General features: G+C 46.8%; 1 protein-coding gene across 1 annotated transcript in view; it reads left to right on the top strand.

Moving 5' to 3' along the window:
* Positions 1 to 23,304: 23,304 nt before the first annotated feature.
* The window catches only part of GDF6 (growth differentiation factor 6), a 9,919-nt gene continuing 9,071 nt past the window's right edge, over positions 23,305 to 24,152 (top strand). The window contains exon 1 of the mRNA XM_026050007.1: positions 23,305 to 23,355. Within this exon, the coding sequence (XP_025905792.1) occupies positions 23,305 to 23,355 (51 nt within the window). The remainder of the gene's footprint in view (positions 23,356 to 24,152) is intronic.

The following is a 24,152-nucleotide window of genomic DNA, read 5'->3' as shown; positions in this document are numbered from 1 at the left end:
GCCCACCGTCCTCTGGGGACATTCCTACGGCTGGAGCTCAACGCAGGTGCCCCAGCAGGGACGAGGAAGCAGGTTGGTTAAATATAAACAAAACGCTGGAAACACAGTCCCCTTCCCAGCGCTTCAGCCTCAAAACAGGTGGGTTTGGCCCTGGGTGGGATGGCAGCAAGGGGGAAACCTGGGCCGCACTCGGTGCCCACGCGGCCCGGCCACCCTGACGCCAGGTGGGGCTGTGCCACCACGCGAGGCGCTGCCACGGCCGCCGGCCACGCGCCTCTCCCCTCTCCTTAATTTCATTTTTCAGGATGACAACGCTTCAGGGGTTTATGACTACCAGGAGAGTTTTCTACTAAGTCATATACTGATGTAATGAAATCTAATATATGCTGTGTAATGAGTTATGAGATGTTATTTAGGTTCAGGGTTTTATTACTTCAATCAGTTATGACCATATTTCCTTTTATATGATTGCTCACTCTTTAAACATACCAGATGACTGTATAAAGAACACCTAATAAAGTCTGGAGATGTTAAAATATAAATGTTTTAATTTTTACCATAAATTTGCTTTAATTTGACCRATAGTGGCTCTTGCACTGGAAGCAGTGCAGGCAGTGTTAGAAGGGCAGACCCTGTTTGTGTTTGTGTCCTGGATCCTTTATCGGACAMAACTGTGTGACCTGCTGGATTTTATCTGTTAGGAACCAGCCACCTATGCTCRCACTGGCTGACAATGCACAGAAACATAAAACGTTCAATATAAAACAAGAAAAAGAGAAAGCATCAGTTTGTAATAGAAGCTATAGTCTTAGTTATGTTCAAATTTTTACCATTATAACTATGGTTATAATGGAGTGATGGTTATTATGATGGTTTTATTATAATGGTTATAACTATGGTTATAATGGTACTATTATGATCACTATAACTCACTACCACTCCACTCTTCCACAGAGGAGAATCAGGCTTTATGCCCCATCTTCTACGTAAAAATCAAATATATGGATGTTCTTTCCATGCACATTTTGGTGATCCTCCTAATTTTCCCACATTTATGCATTTTATTTAAAAGTCTTTCAAGGTAAAATCATGGGCGTAGAGTTGCATAGCTGTGAAATAAGATCAGAACAGTCTTAAGCAAATCAGTGTTTAAGCAAGTGAAGAACTTCACTGAGCAGTAACAAGAGCGAATGATGTCGATTCCCTTTCTTCCCTTTCTTAAACATATTTAATGTTTAATAACTGCAATAAGATCTTGTGGGGTTGTTTGTGAGCAAACAGTTTTGTATGAGATCTTAAAGACAGTCTTTCCACCTGCATTGCTGCAGCTGCGGTGTTCACACTGGATGCAGAGCACCAGGGCAGGGCTGGAGCTGCTCAGCACCACCTGAGAACAGGGGCYGCGCTGCAGCTCCGAGCTGCAAGGGAGAGCAGCGAGCAAGGAAGAAAAGAGATGGCCAAAACCTGCTTCCAGGAGGTAAAAATGTACCATTTAGCTGCAATTCAATTTAGAATTTGCAGCAAAAAGAAATACTTCCAAGAGGTCAAGATCCTGTAATTCTTCTCTCATGATTTGTTCAGTTACTGATAATAAGATATAAACAGTAGGAGAAACTTCAGGAGAGGCCCTCCTTTTCTCCTTTCTAGTAATACCTCTGTCAGTAATTGGATAGATTTTAAATGCTAGAAGAATTAAGCAAGTATGAAATAAAGACTTTACTATTCACAAATCCAGGATAATAATTCAGCTAAAGAGAATTATACATTAAATGAATGGCCAAGCATACGTAAAATATGTCTTTGTATAGTAACAAGGCACAATTTAATCCCATTAAGAAAATGTTGGCAGTGCCTCAGTGATTGGGAACTTGCCACTGAACTGTCCTGCTGTAACCTTGTACGCAGGAAAAGTTGAGACAAAGCAGTGTACTGAGTTTGACACATCTTTGCCCTTTAGGTCGTTAATGATGCAATGAATTACTAATACATTTAACATTATTTAGCTACAGAAACTGTCTTACGCGCGGAAACTAGGCAATAACGTGCTTCCTAAATGTGCTCCATTCACCAGGTCATAAGTGGAATTTATTTGCATATCCATAGAACACAGGTCTTTGAAACATCTTGAAAGAGGAAGCCCACATATTATTTTAATTAGCAAGAAATGAACTCTTTATTCCATGTACTTTACATTAGGGTTAGAAAGGTACATCAGTTTTCCACTAACCAAAAATTCAAAAGCCTTGTTTTCTTCACAGGTTTAATTTTTCACCCCAGGCCCTTTGCTTTTATTTTCCTTGTGGTCTTTTCAGTAGGATCCAAAGTACTTTTTTTATTTTTCCCTTCAGGTATTTCATATGTAGTACTCAGCTGCCAAAATACTCAACTTCTGTTGTTTCTAATTAAGAAGGAATTACTATGTACCACAGAAGAGAGAGAGTGGCTAAAATSCCTTTTTCGTGGCCACATATTATATCCTTGGAGGCTTAGCTATAGCTCTTGGAAACAATACTGTGTGGAAAGTTTAAAGCGTTAGGTTTTCAGGACAAAATCACAACTGATTAAGGGCAATACAAGGCTGATGGTGCCCTGGGAGGTCAACGCRTCACAGCATGATGATGAGGAAGGCTACCCACTCCTCTACAGCTTGGGGAGGCTTTGGTCCTGCTCCCCTCATGTAGTCTTTGCATAGTTTGGATCCAAGAGGTGTGTTTGGAAGTTCCTCGATTCCTGTAAGCAAGAAAGGATAACGAGCACTTTGACTATTAGTAAAAGATGCCAGTATTAAGAGTCAAAGAGTTAATATTCAACGCTGTCTCCTAATCCTCTATGGAGGAGTTGCCCCTAAAACACCGTGGTTGTGGATTTCCTCCCCTGTTATTTGCAATATCAGTTTGTTCTGCWGAGTGAATTACTTGGGAGAGCGCTGGGTCTGCTTTTACTGTAACAGCGTCCATCGAGATTCAAACTGACAGTTCCTATAGTAAGGCATGAGGAAATATATTTGAATAGTGCATGTGTTTTATGGTGTGAGATCAGAGTACACATGTATCATGGGGTCCAACAGGGAATAAGAGAGTAGCTATAGATATTTGCACGCACACAARCATGAGTGATGGTTTGGGATCCCTTGATCCCTATTCTGGCATTGGCTGCCCAGCCAAAAGGCACAGCTGCCTCTTGCCTGTGTGCCTGCAGAATGAGCCGTGGCCCCACGGAGCAGGGCTTGGAAGTGCTGGAAGTGGCCAGGGTGCCCCGTAGGGATGCAGTGCCCCTGTGCCTGCCTGCCTGCCTGGCGCCTGAGGACACACCTAGCCATATATAGATGTATATAACATATATAATATACATATTTTTATTTATCCATATATATAATATATAAAGTTATATATACACAAATATCTAAAGTACCTGGGGTGGGCTCAGYAGTGTCCCCTAAGTGGCTTTCTGCTGCGGACAACCTTGCGTTGCATCCGTGAAGGTGGCTTGTTGACAGCAGAAGCGACGGGACAAAAATTTCATAGGCAAGAGGGATTAAAAAAAAGACAGTTGTGTGAAATTTGTTCAGCTCACTTACATGAGTCAAGAACCAGTGAAATGTTTGAAGACCTGGAAATAATTCCAGCTTGTCATATCGGGAGAGCTCCTTCCCAGAAACAGGCAGTGGGAGCAGCAGAGGCAAGTCTACCATATGGAGAGCAGATGTCTCGAGGGAGCTGAAAAGAAGATGCTTTGCCAGWACTAAAAATATTCGGTACTAGGAGGTGATAACAAGGGCTTCTAAAGAAGAAGCAATTATTTATCCCTGAGTAGAYGGTTTTTACTGTTTCCTAGAACACAGACCTCTGTGCTTAAATAATCCGGAACTGTTGCTGTGAGAAGACACTGACTCCCTWCTGAGGGCAGGCACTGGGTAATAATAAGCAGATTGCACAGCTTGTTTAACCATGTTGTTTTTTAAAGTATATTTTATTATAGGTTGTATTGCCCTGAAATAAATACGGTAATGGGAGTGCAAGGAGTTACCAGTGTACAATTATTTTGTTTTACGAAGCAGTGGGGTTACCTTTACCACTTGCTGGTTTGGTATTTTACCTTTTAGCACTTCACTTTTGAGAGGTGCTGTGGAGATAGGCTGAGTTTATAACCTCAGTCCCACAGGCAAGTTGCTGTCCTGAGAGCAGCCGAACACAGTTAAACTCCAGTAAGGAGGCCTGAGGGATGAGACCTTCTTCACTGCCTTCAGGTATCTCCGGAGGGCTTTTAAGGAAGGATCCCCGTGAGCAAGGAAGCTAAAGCACCACTTGAAGTCGAATGGCGCTCTGTAACCAAGGCAGCTCAGCCGTGGATGAGGCTGTGTAAGTGTGGGCCCTACAGAGGGGCTCTCRTCGCAGGTTGTGTTTTCCTCCCACCAGAGCTCCCTCCTGGGTGCCAGAGCAAGAGCCATGGACACAGCTCCCACAGCTCCCAGGAGCTCCCAGAAGCTTCTGCAGGATTGAATAAGCAAAGGAAACCCCAGTACAGGGCCATGTGGGTTATTCCTTGATGCTGGGGTGAGGTGGGCTAAAGCAGACCTTCCCTGACATACCCTTCCCTAGTGTGYCCTTAAAAGCCCCTAATGACTGTGCTACCCCAGCCCGCATAGGCAGCCTGCTCCTGAGCTTATCTTTGCTTATAGTTGGAAAGCTTGTCCTAATATCTAGTCTAAATCTCCCTGGGTTTGATAGGTTCAAATTGCACCTATCACTGCTCTCCCATTCTTAGTGGACCTCAAGAAAACTGATTTTCATCCTCTTTACCATAATCTTTGAACACTGTTGCCCAGCTCCCTCCAGTGCTATCCATCTTCTCCAGACTAAACAACCCCAAGTTCTTTCCACCTCTCCTCACAGGTCAGGTTTTATAACCCTCTTATCCCCCTCTCGGGGCTCTCTGTTTTGTTTACATCTTTGTTAGAAGGGAACATGGTGCTCCAGCAGTGCCTTTCCCAGTGCCACATGGAGCCATCACCTCCCAGGCCTGCCGGGGACACCAGGGACCTTCCGTGGTGCTCCACCACCCTGTACATATTCCTCACTAGGTGCCAGGTCCCTTCTGCTGCCTGGTCACTCACTCCCTTTCAGTAGGAGTCCTTTTGACCTGCTCACACTCTTCACGTGGCTTTATTTGCTTCCACTTGTTGATCCTGGAAAACCCTCTCTGATTTTGCTATTTTGAATTTTAATCTTGGGCCCCAATGGGCTCGCAATCTGCCTGGCTTAGTGCGATAGGCAGATCGTATAAGCAGACTTTATTCCATTATCCAAGGTCTTAATGAAAATATCAAACAGAAACAGACCCTGAATGGACCCTAGGTGACCCCATTAAAAAAGAATTTTCACTCTGATGGCAAACCACGATAAGTGCAGTTATGTTTTTCAGCCACTTGTGCACCCTTTGACTATGATTTCATGTAGCCTATATTTCCCTAGCTGCACTTATGAGAATGCCATGGGGAGCAGATTCAAAAAACCCTCTACAGTCAAGATACAAGTTCCTGCATATCACCAAGAGAAAGGAAACCTCCTCGTCCTTCCGTAATGGTTTTCCCTTGGCCACGCAGTGCCAGACTGTGAGGGGACAGATTTCTGCTCTCTGGACAATATTTTAAAAGCTGCCCAAAAAAGCAGCAAGGTATAAAAGTGGGTCAGGGAAATCTTTGGTGACTGCTGTTGTAGAACTGCCTTAAAAATGTATCGTAAGTACGGCTTTTATTGCTGATAAAAAATAAGTTTTATCACAGAATCACAGAATCACAAAATCACAGAATATTCAAGGTTGGAAGGGACCTCTACAGATCATCTAGTCCAACCTTCCTGCTCAAGCAGGCACACCTAGAGCATGTGGCACAGGGCGGCATCCAGGTGGGTTTTGAAGACCTCCAGAGTAGGAGACTCCACAACCTCCCTGGGCAGCCTGTTCCACTGCTCTGTCACCCTAACAGTAAAGAAGTTTCTCCTCACCTGGAGACGGAGCTTCTTGTGCTCCAGCTCCCCTCTGAGCCTTCTCTTCTCCAGAGAAAACAGGCCCAGCTCACTCAGCCTTTCTTCATACGAGAGATGTTCCATTCCCTTAATCATCTTGGTTGCCCTACTCTGGACCCTCTCGAGAAGCTCCACGTCCCTCTTATACTGGGGTGCCCAGAACTGCACACAGTACTCCACGTGCGGCCTCACCAGAGCTGAGSAGAGGGGCAGGATCCCCTCCCTTGGCCTGCTGGCAACACTCCTCCTGATGCAGGCCAGGATCCCATTGGCCTTCTTGGCCACAAGGGCACACTGCTCACTCATGGTTAACTTGGTGTCAACCAGGACTCCCAGGTCCCTCTCCGTGGAAGAGGAGTTTGTAACAATGGTGTTTGTAACAGTGGTGTTTGATGCTGGAGTTTGTAACAGTGGTGAGTCTGTGACATTGCCACCAGATATCCAAGTAAACAGCTGAGGAAAGGAGAACAAACCAGGGCCCCTCATACCAGCAACATATCCCAAGGCTCCCTTCCTTACCCTGCATCAGCGTCCCGGTGAATCCACCGCTCGCTCTGCGCTGGAAACACCTCTGGCAGTCAGTAATGTCAGCACTAGCACCTCCAGCCCTGCAAAGGCCAAAGACTCTAACATTATTTCCATTTCAAGGTCAAAATCATTCGCCTTGACTGGAGTCCTGACCAGGAATTCCACCCAGGGAAGTCTGAGAATTGGGAGGCATCATCCTACCGGGACCAAGAGCAGCTGGTGCTGCAGGCAAACAAAGCCCATGGACACCCTCCTTAGGCAGAGAACCTGAGAGGACAGGAAGCCACCCCTGGGACAGCATGGGAGAGGTTTGGCTCTGCTCCTCCAGGGCCACCTTCAAGAAACCTTTCCRGCTTTCTTTGCTAACTCCCCCAGAAAAGAAACACATTTTTGATCCCCGTTTTGATTCTTTAAGTTTCTCTAAGTGCTTCCAGAGGCTGGAAGAGAAGCTATCAGTGAGGTGACACCGGTCCTTCTGTGGGACTTCTTGGCATGTGCTTCCTGCACATGCTGGAAAGCCRGGCATCATCACAACTTCTGCCACCTCCGCGTCCACAGCACTGACCCATCCTCTTGGGCCTGGGGTTGTTACACAGYTCTGGCCTCTCTTCTGGCCACGTGGTTCAGGCACCAGCTTTGCAGGCTCCACAAGCGATGGGAAGCACGCGGCTCTTCCCGCACGGAGCGGGCGCGAGCCCTGYGTGTCCTCGGTCGCGGCGGCCTCCGCCGCGGCACAGCCTTCATGCTGGTAGCTCTGGCCTATGTAYATTGCACCTTTAGCTTCCAGGAGATCCTGCCTTGAGCTCGCTGGCCCCTTGCCAATGCAGCTGTGGAGAGCTGGGARATTGGCCATAATGTGCTTGGGAATTCTTGCGAGGAGCAAGCTTCACCCACTGCAGTGGAGGTGGATACCTGGGAGGGACGGGGGGGTCTTTCTGCCCCCAAATGTCCAAATTTAAAATCAGAAATGAGGTGGAGTTTAATGCTAACACATTCAAGCTTGCAAATAAAGAGCTATTGGAAACCATCATTTAAGATTGCCCAGAAAATATGCTGAACTTTTACCCCAGATGGAAAACTCATGAAAGCAGAACATTAATTCTGTGAAGACCCAGTCCAACTCACACCACTGCCAGCAGCAGGGATGATGTTCTCAGCCTGGACATCAGTGGACACTTGGGAACAGCGCAGGAACCTGTGGTGGCCTCGCTGACTTTCAGGCAGCACCAAAATCCCACAGGTCACGGGCACGAAGGTGGGAGCACCTTGCACCGCTCTGCCCTCCCTCTGGCTCCCAAAGGAAGATCCTATGGCAAGGATCTGCATCCCAGAGGGATACTCTGAGAAATGGCAAGAGGTTTTTCAAGCCTAGATGAAGATGGTGCTAGGACACAAACAATCAAAGACAGAGACACAGTGGACTTTTTCCTATCAGTAAAAGTTGAAATTCTGTTGTAGTTTTTCAAGAATACCCCTTTTTCAGCATTTTGCTGCAGCAGGGTGGTCACTSGGCTTTGGACCATAGCCCAGCCAAACAGAATGGGGCTTTTCATCAGTTAAAGTCCAAGAAGGAAATAATGATCTCAGAGTTTTGTATTTATCATTGGATTTGGCCCACTGACCTGCCTCAGGAAAGGCAATAGCTTGAAACCGTTTTCACAAAGCCAAGACCTCAATGGTTACAATAAAAATTAATTTTATCCCGATCTCTTTTCTTTTTTTCCCTTCCTTTTCCCCAAAGCCCCCTCACTCTTGCCACCTTTGGATGGATTCTGCCCTGGCTTCCCTCAGGGCATCGGTGCAGCTCCCAGAGCCAGCCCTAGGGCTCCGGGGCCTTGGCAGTGCCCTGCACCCCACGGCCAGGGCTTTGTGCCGCTGCATCTGATCCAGCAGCAGCGAGTGCGAAGGGCTGGCCTTGCTGACACTCACCCCTAGCAACCTTTTCCTATTCCTGGCATCCACTGTGATCACTGCTGGCTACAGACGGGAGTGAGAGCTGCAGTTAACTAACTTTCTTTCTTTCTTTCTTTCTTTCTTTCTTTCTTTCTTTCTTTCTTTCTTTCTTTCTTTCTTTCTTTCTTTCTTTCTTTCTTTCTTTCTTGTTAGCATTTTATTTTCCTCTTCTTTGTTCACTTAAGCAGATTTTCCATATTTTTTATGAACATGAAGAGTTTTCCCCTGCATTCCTAGCAGGAGCGTGTGCCACCTCCTTCTCTCTGAAGCCTCCCATCGTGAGACGCGATGCTCATCCCTACCCTGCTCCCCCCATCACCCAACCAATAAATGTTTTCTGGGTCTGGGAAAGCCTGAAGACCTTTGCACACACAAAAAAAGAAACCCACACAGTGGAAAAAGACCCTGTGTGTTCACTGGTATGACAGCAGAAAAGGTTAAGGGGCTTCCAGTGTGCTGGGCTTCCCAATAGCGTACAAAGGACTGACAAAAATTATGCAAACTGCCCTTGACTTTACACACCCTGCATCCTGAAACCCTGTGTTTTTATTCTTTTTTTTTTTTTTTAATTTTGTTTCATTTTTCTGCTGTGAAGTAGTGTCACCTTTAGACCACTCAAAACCCATATGAGTTGGGACTTCGCACTCTACAGTCCTTCTGGACCCGAGACCCCATTATGGTCTACCTGCTTCCCAGGCTTATCTCATCCCCCAAGGTGCCTGTGGCCACTAGGCACATCACGTTCCTCACGTGCTTCCCTTCTGGCGCGTGTGCCTGCTCCGGGCAGCCTGTAGGCAATGGGCTGATGCCTTTTGCCAGCCCATGGCCATTGCATGGCCTGGGTTAAAGGAACTTGGTGGCAGGTGAAGGTTCTGAGGAACCTGAGGGATGTTCAGAGCACCTGACCTGCCAGGACACGCGCGTTGCTTTCCAACCACGTCGGCCGCCTATGCAGAGCAGCCAAGGGCTAAATGGTCAGAGCTTGATCTATCTCCCAAGYTTGGTTTCTGCAGATTTACTGCTCGCTGGCAAATCCAGAGCTGAATTCTCTTTCAGATGAAGGTGAGTTCACCTACAGTTCTGACAGCAAAAGAAATCCCATTTCATTTAAACAAGAAATTCTTGTTTAAAGACAAATGAGATGTACATTTGATTTTATTCCGCTTCTCCGCAACATAAATGATTACTGATACCTCTTTCCTGTGCACAGTCTTTTTTTTTTTTTTTACTGTTTATTTGTCCCAATTCTGTTTTTACCTATGAGAACCAGTTCACGGAGGCACTTCAGGATATAGAGCACATTTATGATAAGACACCTGATAAATCCCTTTATGCTCTGCATCTTTCCTGTAAAGCTGGGTAGGCGAGTGGAGAAGGAGAAAAGACCTGCGTTTGGATGATGTCATAGCTGTTGGGCACATCTGCCACAAATTAAATTACCATAGAATGGGCTTATTTCACAAACATATTTCTTTTGAGCTTGGAAGGAGACATAAAGCAGCATATCCCTTCAGTTTGCATTTGGGGAGTCTCTGAAAATTTGGGATTGCCTTTCATGGGATGCCAGCAAGATTTAGCAGCGCTGAGTCTCTCAGGTGATGATGCTGTCCAACTTACATGAAAAATGAATCATTCTTCGTTCGTTGATTAAGTTTTAACTCATAATAAATCTTCCAGAGAAATCAAGGCTGGCTTGCTAAAAKCATGAGAGACTTTTACAAAGCCTTCTAAGAAGGTGTAAGAAAGGGGTCTTAAGGSAAGGTGTAAGAAAGGGAAAGCTTGCAAAAGTAAACCTGCCTGAATTTTAAAATATCCATCCTAAATATTTCACAGCAAAATATGTGTGCCTGCCAGAATTTGAAGACAGAAGTGCAAAAGACACTGAAACAAGTAATAGCTTTTAAACACACTGTGAGCAGAATACTTGCAAACAGGTTACTTTGCCCAATGACATATATAAATGAAAACAAAATGAAAAAAAAAAAAAAGCCCAAAAAAAATGAAGAGGAGAAAATGCAGGAAAATAAGTGATTTAAAGTGTATTTTCTGTGCAGTTTTTGCCAAAGAAGATATTCAGAGAATCTGCATTCCAGGTGCCAAAGCAGAGGCAGCACAGAGGGATCGCTGTGGGAAACGCCATTCCAGGYAGGACCCAGGTGTGCCCGTGGTGCAGGACACCCACACAGCAATGGAAGCGGCAGCGCTGGCTTCTCTTCCAGCTTTTGTGCCAGCTTCTGGGTGGACTCAGCTGCCACAGCCCAGGGCTGGAGCAGCTGGGCCAGCCTGTKCCCTGCCTTTCACAGCTGACACGGGTGCCCAGCGCAAAGACGCTGCTGTCATTTTGCAGGAGCTCCAACACAATCCACTTGTCCGTTGAGGTGACCTAGAAATTGGGCAAAGAAGAATGAGCTGATGAAACCAGACCACGGTTCTTTCAAAGCACGTGAGAGCCTTAAAGCCATCTAGAAACTGTCCCCAGTTTTCTGCTGACATAAATTGGCATAGTTGGTGCAGTTATGGTGATTTACACCAGCTGAGGAACTGGTCCTACATTTGCACCTCGATCATGAAGATTTATACACTAATTCATTGCAAAACATTAATATTAAAAAAAAAAAAAAAAGAAAGTTTTCTAGCTCGGTCCACAAGTCCTTTTCCACAAATCAGTTATCTCAGTGTTGCTGGGTCAGGGCTTGGTGAGAGGACAATACATTCAGTGCTGTCATATAAATCATTTCCTTTTGAATACTTATGTCTAATCAACTTCAGACCTTGTTTTGGACACACTGTATATTTCATAATCTGAAGAACTCTTTCTGATGAAATCCTTGCCTCCTGACCCCAAAATACATCTGAACAAAATTGTCCCATCAGGAGTTCAGATAATTGCTTGGCCTTTCCTGTCAGTCATAAAACAGACCAATCCAACATTTTTGGACACTTCCCCACACTTTAATGTGCTTTTCAAACACATTCCGAACAGCATAACAGAAGAGGAATGGTGCTTTTATAAATGTGTGGTACTTCATATGCTTAAGCAAAGAAATCAGAGACTCTCTTTGCTGGTGCCGTATGTATTATTGTGTGATAAAAATTCACCAGCATGTAGTTCTGCAATTATTGTTCTTACAACTCCATTAGTCTTAAATCTTATTTATGTAGCATGGCTTTTTTTTTTTTTTTTCTTTCACTGGAACTCCCAGGCTTTCCCTCTTCTTGCTCCAAGGTTTAAGGAGCACTGAGTAGTGCAGACAGTTTTCAAGGCTCTCCTTCTCATCCCCAGAGCAAGTATATTTAAGAGAACTGCTCTTCTGCTCCTGCACAGAAATTCCTTCTAGCTCAGAAGCAGCAGCAAGAATCCCGTATCTGAGGAAGCCCCTTGTGGCGCATGCAGCAGCACACGAGCATGGGCACAGGACCAGGGTTTGCCTTGTCCACCCAGCTGCTGCAGGACAGAAAGTGGCATTCGAGATGCAGGGCTGTGGGTTGTAGCAGGCAGACGCTGAAACCCTCAGTGGGGGTCAAGCTGTGATGTCCAGATGCTGCTGGGGGGATGTGCTGTTGGGGCCATAATTTTCTACCACTAATCCTCATTCACAGACTGCCTATGTGAGTCGGAGAGATCCCAGCAGGAAGAGGCAGAGCGAGGCCCTGAGAGACGGCAAAGATTTGCTGAAGGAAGCACAGCACGTTCTGCTGGTGCACAGCAAGCTGCCCCGTGCACTTGGATGCTGCTAAATCCTGAGTAGTGAGAAGTATTACAAATATTCAGACATCACAGACAAGGGTTTACCGAGATCACAATCTCAAGTTGAAAGCCTGGGAATTCCTCAAGGAAAAGGTGTGGTCTGGGGTAGCGCATGTCAGCTGAATGCTTTCCAAGTGTGTCTACAGCTCTGAACATCTGAGGAGAAGATTAAATTCATGGGCAAAACACACTGTGAAAATAGAAAGCAGACTGCAGCATTGACCAGTAAGTTAAAAGGACAAAACATACATGAATGTTAGAAAAGCAAAATAATTAAAAGGATGYTCTATATCAAGAAGAAATCTTTCCCAGGATTGGCAAATACAGAACAGAAGGGTTCAGGTGCCACTAACAAGCCTCACTGTTGGGCTTGTGTATCCCACARCTCTTGCAGACAGCTAGACCTAACAGCACCTGTCTAAGACGTTGCCTTCTCCATGTTTTGCAGGAAGTTATTGCTACCTAGCACAGGCAGAAAAATGAATGCAGTGTGACTCTGCATCTGCCACAATGTCTACCACTTTACACCACTTTATTCCAAGTTTACCACTTTACACCATCAGCATCTCAGGCAGGGTTCTTGCCCTGTTTGTAAGCTGCCCTTAGAGCTTCAAGGAAAAACAGGCATTTTGGAGAGTTTATAGTCTCTATCASGGTACTGCCAATGGGGACCAAAAGAGTCCTCTGAGCAGCTGTCACTGCCAGCAGGATGACAACGTTGATAGGCTAGAACATGGAATTGGTTTTCACAGAATCACAGGATGGTTGAGGTTGGAAGGGTCCTCCAGAGATCATCTAGTCCAACCTCYATGTTCAAGCAGAGATACCTAGAGCATGAAACTTTCCATAAATTCAGGACTGTGTTTTGTGTAGGAAAGAAACATTCCATTTTTCCACAGCTCTGCATTTCTCATCTTCATTATTCCCGGAAAAACCCTTATCCCATCACTGCCGTGCGCTGTGAAAGAGCCTCCGTGGTGTCCAGGCGGCACAGCCTGGCACTTCCACGCGCCACCTTCTCCTTCCCCCACCTCRGATGCCTCTTTGTAGGGGCCTCGTCTCGCCTGAGTCCTCTCTGCTTTCCCCYGGACATTTTAAGGCTTTGCTCATTCAGCAAAACACTGGTGAGCTGTCCTTAAAATACCCACGTGAACACCACAAGCAAATGAACCCAATTTTTGTGTGTTCGGACATTTGTATGTCACAGGTAACTAACAATACCAAATAACCCCCCCCCCAACAAATGAGTACAGTTAAGCAACTACAAGAAAACAGTTTCGCCGTCGGAAAAAAAGGGGGGAAAAAAGRGCAGTGTGTGGGAGCGAGGCCTTCCCTCAGGGCCGGCGTCGCCTCCCCGGCCTTTCCCGCCGCTCGGGCCCGCGGCGCCGGCGGCGGCCGCGCGGTGTCGCTGTGAGCCCGGCCACGGGCCCACAGCGGCGGGGACGGCTCCACTGAATCACAAAAAACGTTTTAAACATTTTTTTWAAAAAATTATCTACGTGTGCCACATTATTTTTAATATTTTCTACTATCTATTCAAATATTTTTATTATTTGACTTTTATTGTAGTTATTTTAATAATCTTATGCCCGGCCCTGGAGCCCGGAGGAGTTGGAGCTCCCCGGAGGCCACAGAAAGGCGGCGACAGCCCCGGCTTCCCAGCCCGCAGGAGCCGGGATTGTCCGACCTCTGGGAGGTGGGAGGTCGTCCCTGGAGCTTTGTGGTGGCAGCTTGTGGAGAAATCCAAGGGGAGAGGAGCGCTGACTCCGCTATCCTGCTCACCCGTCATCAGAAGAAACCCTCTGGCCCATAGGAATCGTAGAAACACTATGGTTGGAAAAGACCTTTAAGATCATCAAGTCTAACCATAAACCCATCAGCACCACGGCTGCTAAACCGTGTTCCTAAGTGCCTTGTGTCCTGCACATCACACTTCTGGTTGCAACATTGCCCAGGGCCGGGTTCTGCACAGCCTGCTCAGTGTTACCCCATCAGCGACCACAAGACTCCAATGATTTACATCAAATGAGGAAATYATCCTTATTTTCAATTGAATATATATCCCTGGACAGTTTATCTATAGGTCGCTTGGGTTTTTYGCTTAGTTTCTGTTAATTAGTTTTGAGTGATTTTCCCTGGTCGCCGTCTGAGGCAGCAATTTCTCTTGGAGCAGAAGGAAAAGCTTTCTCGCTCCCTAGTCCACCACATGAACCTCTAGAATTCATCACCTTGGCGCAGCCACAGTGGTTTGATTCTGCTATGAGCTGTTTTTCTATAGACAGGCCTGCACATGTCTTTTGGGTCTTCCTTATGATAATTTTATTGCTGCTGAGTCCAAAATCCCATCTCTGTCCAAGATGCTGGCTGCGTCTTCAGCGCATCATTCAACAACAGCTCACTCCTAGTCCAGAGGCGCTTAATATTGAAACAAGCACAGATCAGTGCCTGGTTCAGAAGTCTGTCTCAGCTCAGATACATTCCCCCAAAGTCAGAGACCAGATCCGTGTCCCAGCTCTCAGTAGTTGCAGAGCCCAGCCAGCATTTCATGGTCTGGCCAGCCTTTTTCTCCACAGAGCAGAGGTGTGGATGTGGTGAGGTCTCCATCTGAAGCCACCCCTCTCCCTTCCTTAGCACCTGGACGAAGGATAGTCCATGACATTTCCCAACCACCGGCTGCTGATGTTTGTCTTGGCCCTTTGTTTTTGAACTCTGCTACAGCTGTTTCCAACTGACTTTTGTAGGAGAAATACAGAAAATAAGATTTAAGACAGCCTGTAAAAGGAATTAGGAAACAAAAGGTGAAAATTTCTCATACTGAATTTCAGGCTTTTTGCAGATCAGTGTAAAATGGGGCTGGAGCTGACGTTTGGTGCTGCCAATCCATCCTGCACTGCTCTGGGTCTCGGTATGAGCACACAGAGCCAAGGTGAGGGGACATCCGCAGTTCTCAATGCCAGAGCTTAGGATTTTGTCCAGAGCTGAGTCTTTTTTTCTGAAAAACTTCTCAGATTTCAGCAACAGATTTTCTTTAGATATGTTCTTCTTTTGGAGGTTTTACAAGGAATCAGTAAATAAAAAGTGATATTATTTTAATAAACAAATATCAAAATTCACAATTCACAGTTGAATATTAAGTTAAAATTTTCAAGCTAGTTCACATTTTGACAGACCTGGACAACACAAGAGAATGAGGAAAGATGCTTGTTTGTAAGGCTGCCTGAGCAAAGCTGTGCAAGGCAGACTGAGAGCCATCAAACTTAATCATGCTGAATAATGTTTTGTTACTCCCTGAATGAATAAGGGAGTTCTCAATGGAGCTATCAAGGAGTAGAATTCCAGTAAGCTATATACAATTCTGGCCTTGTTTTCTAAATATATGCATTAATTTTTTTGGTAAGAAGCCCATTACATTTTTTTTTTTTTGCCAATGCTCTCCTTTTCTGTGGCTCTGATAAAGCTCAGTTTTTTGAACTATCTCAAAAGAGAGTGTTGACATCCAAGAGAAGGAAGCAGTGCTAGAACAAAATAAATATAACGAGAGTAAGTCTGGGCTGTGATTGTGTGTGATGAAATAGAAGATGTCTTGCCAAACAGTGAAGTGTTTCTATGGACTAGCCTTGGAAGCTAATCCTATTGCTGCAGAAATGCTGTGGGATTTCAGGCACAAATTAGACATCACAAAAAGCTGGAGCAAAGTTCTGTGTCAATTAATTAACCAGTAAAATCTGAAAGCTGTATTCGAGCTGGAAAAGTTCCCCTGTAATGCACATTTCTCTGGTTTCCACATCTTCTAATGTGGATATTGAGGATAATGAACACCTACTGCAACAGCACCCTGTCCCCAAAACTGGACTATGCCACAAGAACACAGGCAATATTCAGATTTATAGAAAAATAAAATGACTTCTGATACTCAGCAAAGAAAGCTGAACTGCATAAAGAGCTTGCTTGAATAAAATGAAGCTTTTTTTTTCCCTTAAGCTTACCAAAAAAAAAAAAAAAAAAGGAAAATCCCCACTGATTGCATCCAGCTGTTAAAATTTTTATGATACAGAGTTCCCTAGTTGTCATGACCACTTCATGTAGTTCAATATGCAGTCATATTCTTTTCAGTTTCATTTTCTTCCCAAACTTTAGTTAATAAAACACCTTTCAGACAGCCTGTTCTTGTGGTAATGGAGTGCCTGGTCTTCTTTTATAAAGAGGAGAAGCGTGTGCAGCTTTAAGAGCCGATTCTCCTGCACACACATGGGCTGTTGCCGTTGGGATGCACTGGCATTCGAGGAAGTTAAACTGCAACCCTAATTCCCATCAACATTAGTGAGAGCAGCATCTGCGCATCTCCACGTGTGCCGGAGACGTGGGCTGAAACAGAAGCTGCAGGACAACCCGGCCATCCAAAGGTCCAACCTCACCCCATCCAGGACTCCCCTTGCCTTCAGGTGGCTCTGGGCTCGGGCCCCAAAATAAATAAATCTTTCTGGACTTGGGAAATTCAGAGGCAAAACAGCACCTCCCAAAGCAGAGCACATCTACCAAGGATGTCATTTCATCTTCATCTCATCTGCAACAAGTACAGGCACCGTTATCTTCATTGCCCATCCTACATTAAGAAGGAGTTTGGGCTGAGCTTGTGTATCGGTAGCTTATGGTTCAGGCTACGGGTTTAATTAATCCCAGAAGAGACACTGCAAGCAAGGAAATCCAGATTTAAGATTAAACAGCAAAACAATCATCATATGTTAATGGATGGAAATGTTTGCTGCTCTCTGCCTGGCGAATGCTTCCCTCTGAGCCCCGGCACTCTTCTGTATTAAATTTGCCTTCGCAGTGTTGAAATTCGTTTGGGGAATCTAMTTAAGGATGCAGTTTTCCATAGAAGGTAGTCATGTCACCACACCAGATACAAGACTGTTAGAGTGACTTAAACTGTCTTGATTTTGTAGGAGGCTGAGAAGCATTTTGGTGAACCAGTGCATTTTGTGGACAGCATTAAAGAAAACTTTAGCTGTCAACATGCTTAACTGGAGGAATCCGTGTCCTCCCGTGCCCATGTTTATAGCGATAGTTTAATAGGAAGCCACCAATGATAACATCGTGCTGCCTGTTTAATCTTCTTGAGCTCAGCAAAAGAGCCAACGGGGTGCAGGGCTGAGGTGGGCACCGCACTGGGCACGGGACGTCCTTCTGCCTGCGCGGGAGCTGGGATCCCCCCAGTTTACTACTCTTCCCAATGCAGGGAGAATCCAGCTGATTCAAACCTTTCAACTTAATGCCCTGCCAGCCAAGCCCGTGCACTCTCTCTTTTCCTCTCCTCAATCCCAGTGCTCTTCCCTYTGACAGTTCACTGTCTCCACCATAAAACCACCGTATTTCCCAAAATATGCTGGAGCTTCACAATGGTCAACATGAGTTTTGCCCTTGAATGTGCCAGGAGGAGGTCTCAGTTTTGGGGACTGCCTGGCTGGGACCCTCTGCTCTGGGTCTGGGCACAGCCAGGCTTGTGTTGTCCCTAACGTGGCTGCAGATGGTGCCTCTTACCACGATCCCGGTCCCKGAGGACACCTCTGCCACCAGCCTCGAGTGCAAGGGAGATGCCTTGGAGCGTCAGCACAGGCAGGGCCCACGAGGAAGCTCGGCTGCCGAGTGCAAGACAGTGCCCAAGACATGAGAGGGAAGCGGGACAAAATAGCAGAGCGAAAGAATTGTAAAAAACAGATTGAGGAAGGCAAATCCATTCCTTGGTGCTGCTAGAGCCGATGGCGATGATGCAGGTCTCTGGAAGGGCTCCCTCATCTATTTTAAAAGGAAGGTGCTGTATGTCCCTGCTGCTCCGTAGGCACCATGTGTGCTTGGGATCACGCATGGCAGTGGACATCAGGTCATAGCACTCGCCTGAGCAAAGCCAAAACTTTGCCTGGGATCTTCACAAAACAAAGCAAAAAGTTCCACAGTTAAATATAGCTTATCAGAAGTGTCTGCARCTGTATGGAAAATGGAAAAATGAAAAAAAAAAATGCCTGGAAATTCTTTCTTTTATTTTTTTCCTAAAATGAGAAGTTAATRCTCATACTCGTTCCTGCACTCATTGCACTGCAGCAAGGAACAGTCCTAGACGTATGGTCACTAAGTATTAAAGACAAAAAAAAAATAGCGTAATTGAGCCCACAAATGGAGGGCTGGATCCYACCAAGCCTGAGGTCCTTTTGTGTCCAAAAATAGGAATTGTGGATACTCACCACAGAAGAAAAAATGCCAAGTACCCTCCCGGGCTGAATTCACAGCTTATGGAAAGGCAGATTTAAAAGAATGCAATAAATTAAAGAGCCACCAAACTCTGCAGAATGGAGAAAACTTAATCAAAGCAATAGCCGTTTGCTTCCCTCCCCCAGCAGCCGAAATCAGCTCTGCGGAGCTGTTCATGCGCTGAGGCGATAAGTGGGTCCCGTTGGGCACCTGGCAGCAAGATTTACATTATTCAGAAACAGCAGAACTCGTCGGGGACAGCAGCATAGCTGAGCGAATTATAAATGATAGTAAAAGTGGTGGTTCAGTTTATATAGCCGGTGCTCCGAAACAGAAATACAGATTATGACAGGTTAATGGGGACTGTGACATTCCCTACACATGTAAATAAACACGGAATTTGAGAACCTCTGTTTTCCCAAAGCACCAGTAAATAAGAGTGTAACAGAGACCTCATGTAAAGCAACCATATGCTTATAATTACCCAAACATTGTAGATCCCCTGTGTGAAATTTCACATCTTTATTTGCTTCTATTTTAATGTTTACGAAGTTAGTTGCAATTTTTCAAAAGCYGATCTGGTCCTAAACAGGAAAGACAATTTCCTACGTCGTTTGAATTTGCTGTGCAGGCATGAACAAAAKAAGCGCCCTTCTCCCTTTCGGAGCATCCTCACTTTCTCGTGCTTTCCCTGCCGCAGTTTGTTTCCCGGTGGCGGGATGCGTTTGAGGCTCCCTGCTTTGTGCCCATACGTTGGGTCCGTAGCCGTGAGCAGGAGACAATGTGGTTCCAATCGGAGGCAGTGACAGAAATGCCGCTCGCTTGCGGAGAAGCAGCGTGGCCACTGATTCATGGCAAAATAAAACTCTGCGGAAAAAAAGAAAGAGAAGCCACAGTGTCACATTGGGTTAGCCCCRTTGCTTTGCCCAACTTTTCTTGTGAAAAGACCAAGGGGTGAAGACGGAAGCAAAATGAGCAGAAATGTGGAAGTCCTTGGCTGTGGTGTGGGACGAAGCGCGTGGGACTTGCCGGCACTTCCCGGCTCRCGCCGGGTACGGAGCGGCCGGAAAGTGAAACCGGACTTTTCCTGGAGGGCTAGGGCATGGGAACTAGTGTGGATTTTCCTAAAGCAACCCCATTTCTGTGGGCACACTCCGGATACTTGAGCCTGCTGCTAGTTCTCGTGGCGTAGGAGGGACAGCGAAAATGCTGGTTGGGATTAACTTTGGAAGTCGCCAGCCGGTCCTGAGGTTGGACAAGCTCGCATGAATGCTGAAAAGAAATCAGTGGTTTCCTGTATGAAGCAAAAACATCCTATTTGGCTGCCGTGGTGGTCCAGAGAAGGGTCCAGCTCCTCCGAGGGTGCCCGTGCCACGGGCAGGGGAGCGGGCAGCGCAGTGGGCAAAGGGAAGCAGCCTGCGGGAGGCAACAACCTTCTGAAAAAGGGACATTCCTTCTAGAACGGAGCACCAAAAAGCGACATTTTCAGGAGCCCTGCAGTAAGGAAGCAGAGACGCTAAAAATATGCATGTGGAAAGCCATGGGAGTTAATGCCTCGGAGCTGCCGTCCTCAAGGACGAGTCAAGCCCCGTTTTCAGGCGGGCGGCTTGGAGGGGCTGGTGCTCCAYGGAGAAGCGGCACATATGGACCACGCACGCAGGCAGTTCAGAAACCATTAAGCTCTGCCAGTAGGAATGAATCCCTACCCCCGATTATGCCRTTTGAATACAGCCTTTTAGGAGCTTTTTGTGGTGAAGTGGGAAGAAACCCGTATTTTGACTGCATATGTTTTCCAGTCTTCCTARTAGAGAATGATTTTGGTTCGCGGAAATAAAAGCATGCAATGGATTGTGCATGTTAAAATAAACCACAACCTAGCTGTAAGGAGAAGGGAGTAGGAGCAACATCTACACACTGATGCTCTATAGAAAGGCCACTTACACACCACAAGAAATCCTATACAAGCCCACAAAATAGAGCTAAAATAGTGTTGCTTGGGCCATGTGGCCTAACCACTTGCATGGGGATGAGGTTTAATACTAGTCCTTAAATGCTGCTGCTCACTTTAGGCTTATGATGAGAGAAATTTCGATTAGACCTTGGGGAATTATGTTTGCTTTCAGCCACCTCCTGACTTTCAAATTTTGCTTTTTGGTTATTTTTTTTCTAAAATAGCAAATAAACATGAGGAAAGAAATTTTTAGATGTGGAAACTGTGTGTTCTAATGTAGGGAAATTCATGACACTGCTAAAGCTGCAGTTTAGAAACAATCTCCAAATTGCATTTGTTTGGAGATACGTGTATGAAATTAAAAAATCATTCTAAAATATATGTAATATAATCAAGAAGTGAAACCTAGTCAATTTTAATTCATAAGAAAATAGTAAGAAAATCATTCTAAAATCTCTGATATTATTTCTTTCTGGTTGCTGCTATTATCTTGCTGTTCCTGCTGTTGTTGCTGCCACTCTTTTGCCTTTCGCCGAGTTCTGCTTCCCAGATCCCAAGTGTTTTGCGCGTCTTGATTAATCCTTGCATTAATCCTGGACCTTTCACAGGTCCAGTCCCATGCAGCCCTCTCGATATCAGTCAAACCAAAACTTCTGCAGAGGATTTGCTATTTTGGGCTCACACACACCTATAGGTAACTGCATACAGCTGCACAACGCCCTGACTGCTGCATCTGCTCCGTTCCTTGTGCTCTGTCCCCTGCTCATCTCCCCGGCGTGACAACTGACTCATGCCCCTGCACAACGGCGTTGTCTTCCCACATGTCAACGCAGCACCCTGAGCAATGGACACTAATGCCAGGGCAAATGGATAAAATAGCAGCACTGGCTATTTGATTACTGTTACTAGTGGTGTGTGCTGGTGTGTATTTCTATCCTGGGGTAAAATAGTGGGTAATGATGTGCGGATTTGGGTACTGGGCAGCTTAGGCACCATGTGGAAGGCCACGGGAACCAGTGGAGAGGCTCCTATTGACTGCAAAGGGCTTCAAGTCAGGCCCAAAATACACAAGAGAACGCAGAAAGCGACTGCCCAAATCAGTTTTAGAGAAGGCACCAAAAAAAAAGTGCAAAAGCAGCAGGTAGAAATCACATGAAAATGACGGAGTTTGCTCTTGAGAGCAGCTCTACGCTAGCGCGAAACCACCTTCCCTTGGGAGCAGAGGAGGCCAAGGGAGGGAAAAGCAGAGAACAAAGAGGGAAGTGGAGAGAGAGCCCGAGAGACAAAGGGAGGAGAGCGCGGAGAGCCAGGAACAGCGAGGGGAGCAGCGGGCGGGAGTGGGAAAGGGCAGCCATGCAGCAGCAGCGCTGGGGACCACAAGGAGGGGATGTGGAAAGTGGAACAATATCAGAGAAGGAAAATAGGACAATGAAATGCAGCACGGCCGAAAAGAAAGAGCCTGGGGAGCTAGAGCTGGGCACAAGTTGGCAGAGAAGAAACTGGAGCTGATTGGAGATAGCAGCCAGGAGCGTGGAAAGAGTGAAGAGGGCACAGAAGGGGCAGAGGGAAACAAAAAAAGTAATGAAGAGGCTCTGGGAAGAACTGGGTCACGGCAAGAAAAGGTAGCCACGGAGCTAAGTACTAAGCAGAAAGGATGGGGACGGCGAAGGGGAGCGGAATAGAAAAAACGAGGCGCCTGAGAAGTGAGGCTGAAGGGAAAGGAGGAGGGGTGGAGGCCCCACAGTGGAAGGAACCTGTTAGGAAGGGGAATGGTCAGGAGGGAAGTCATGAACCCGGGGAAAGGCACGGGGAGTGCAAGTCTCAATAAAGAGCAGGGACAGAGACAGGAGAGAGCAGCATGGGAACTGGCAGTGTACATCGCCTGCTGCTTTCGGGCACCGTTGGTGATACTGCTTTGTAGCCCTCTTTCTTCCTAGTTCATCCACTAGCACCTCTCCCACATCTATTCCACTGGAAAGAGCTGAGCCAACGGCCAATCCCATTCTCCAGGCCAAGTGACACGATGTGTGTCACATCCACACAGTCATATCCAAACTTCCGTCTGAGAACAGCCCCTGGCACAAGCTCTAACTCAAAACAGACCTGAGCAGCGTCTGGGAAAGCTGGCCTGGGCCAAAACCACACCCAGAGACATGCAGAGAATGTGTGGTGGGTCACAGGACAGAGCCTAAGCCCCAGTCCTGCCCTTACTTTGTTCCCCAAAGGAGAGCTGGTCCTGGTGCCTTGGAGCCTGAACCCCAAATTTGCTCTGACCGTGTCTCCCAGTTGTCTCTTCCAGCATCTCCAGGAGCTGGTGATGGGACTGAACTCCTCAGATGCCAGCAGGGACCTGTCGGGATAGATGTTGGCTCCATATGCCCTGGCTCAGGCTGCYTTATCTCACTGAGAGAAGTGCCAGAAGCCCAGGCATGAGTTGCCCTCTTTTGTTGGAAAATGAGAAGCAGAAAGGAAAAGACGAGCTGGAGCTGCGTGTGGACGCATGGCCCATGAAGTGAAGAGCAGCTGCTAGTGGAAGATCGCTTGGTCAGCGATGTGAGATTCCGTTTGAGGAGAAACCCAATTCCCTTTATTTTCTATAGCCTGGGCAGTAACTGTTAAGTGCACATGCCTTGCAGGCTGCARTGCCTCTCTGCAATGAGAAGAAGATCCACTGGTAGCTCCACAGGAGGAAACTGGAGAGCTAGAAAGGGCTGTAGAATGGAGGAAAGTAGGAAAGATTGGGAGAGGAGGCAGAGGAGAATGATGCATAGTGATAAAGGGACACCAGACAGAAACAGTAATATGGCCCAGGCAGGAGGGCCATACAGTGAGGAGGGAGCAGGACACATGGGGCAATGGAAGATCCTCGCCACACTTTGTCCAAGACTGCAGACCCTATGGATGTGGTTAGAGGTGAGATGTGATTGGAGGTGACAATGTGAACACTGGGGATGCACCACTCTAAACAGCCAAAAAGGGCTGGGTGGACCCTGCTTGTMCTACATGGCTGTCTCGTGCCATGACCAGCCCAGCAGGAGGTGATGCCCTGCTTGGAAGAGACTTTCTTGCTCACCCCAGGTAACCTCTTCCTGGGGCTGACTGTTCATCCCCGCTCAGTGCTGCTCTGTCCCAGGCCCCCTCTTGGTGCCTTCAAGAGTGGGACCTTCTTCATGGCCATGCAGATGTCAAGAGACTGGGGAGAGTCTCTGGGTCTTTATTCCTGCCCTCGCTCTTTCTGCTCTCCCGAGTCTCTGGCGACAGCCTCAAAGCTGCTGCTCTTTGGACCATAGAGTGTCTAGTGTGGAGACCTCCACTTGAGGCCAAGTACTGGGAATATCCTGCTTTGTGTGAAGCTCCTCTGCAGGTAGCCGTGCGAACATGCAGAGTCCCAAGCAAGATCACAAACATGAAGAGATGTTCGTGCCTGAGCTCAAGACACTGAAACCGTAGCTCTCCAGAGGCATAAACTGCACCTGGGAGCACCAGGGTGCTAGAGACACTGTAGATAAGACGAAGCGAGAGGTGCTGCAGAGACGCGCGCACGGAGGCATCTGCCACTTGCGCCCTGCTCGCTCGTGGAGCGCGAGGAGCTCAGGGAGAGCAGCCGCGCTCTGCGAGGCCGCCACCGCGGTGGGGCTGGGCGCGCTGCGAGCGCCGCGGCCCTCGGGCTGCGCTCCCCACCGCCCCCACGGGGACCCCTCGC

Source organism: Nothoprocta perdicaria, unplaced genomic scaffold, assembly GCF_003342845.1.
Source record: "Nothoprocta perdicaria isolate Ctin4 unplaced genomic scaffold, notPer1 scaffold_64, whole genome shotgun sequence".
Lineage (NCBI taxonomy): Eukaryota > Metazoa > Chordata > Aves > Tinamiformes > Tinamidae > Nothoprocta > Nothoprocta perdicaria.
The sequence above is the reverse complement of the archived record's forward strand: the minus strand, read 5'-3'. Positions and strand labels throughout refer to the sequence as shown.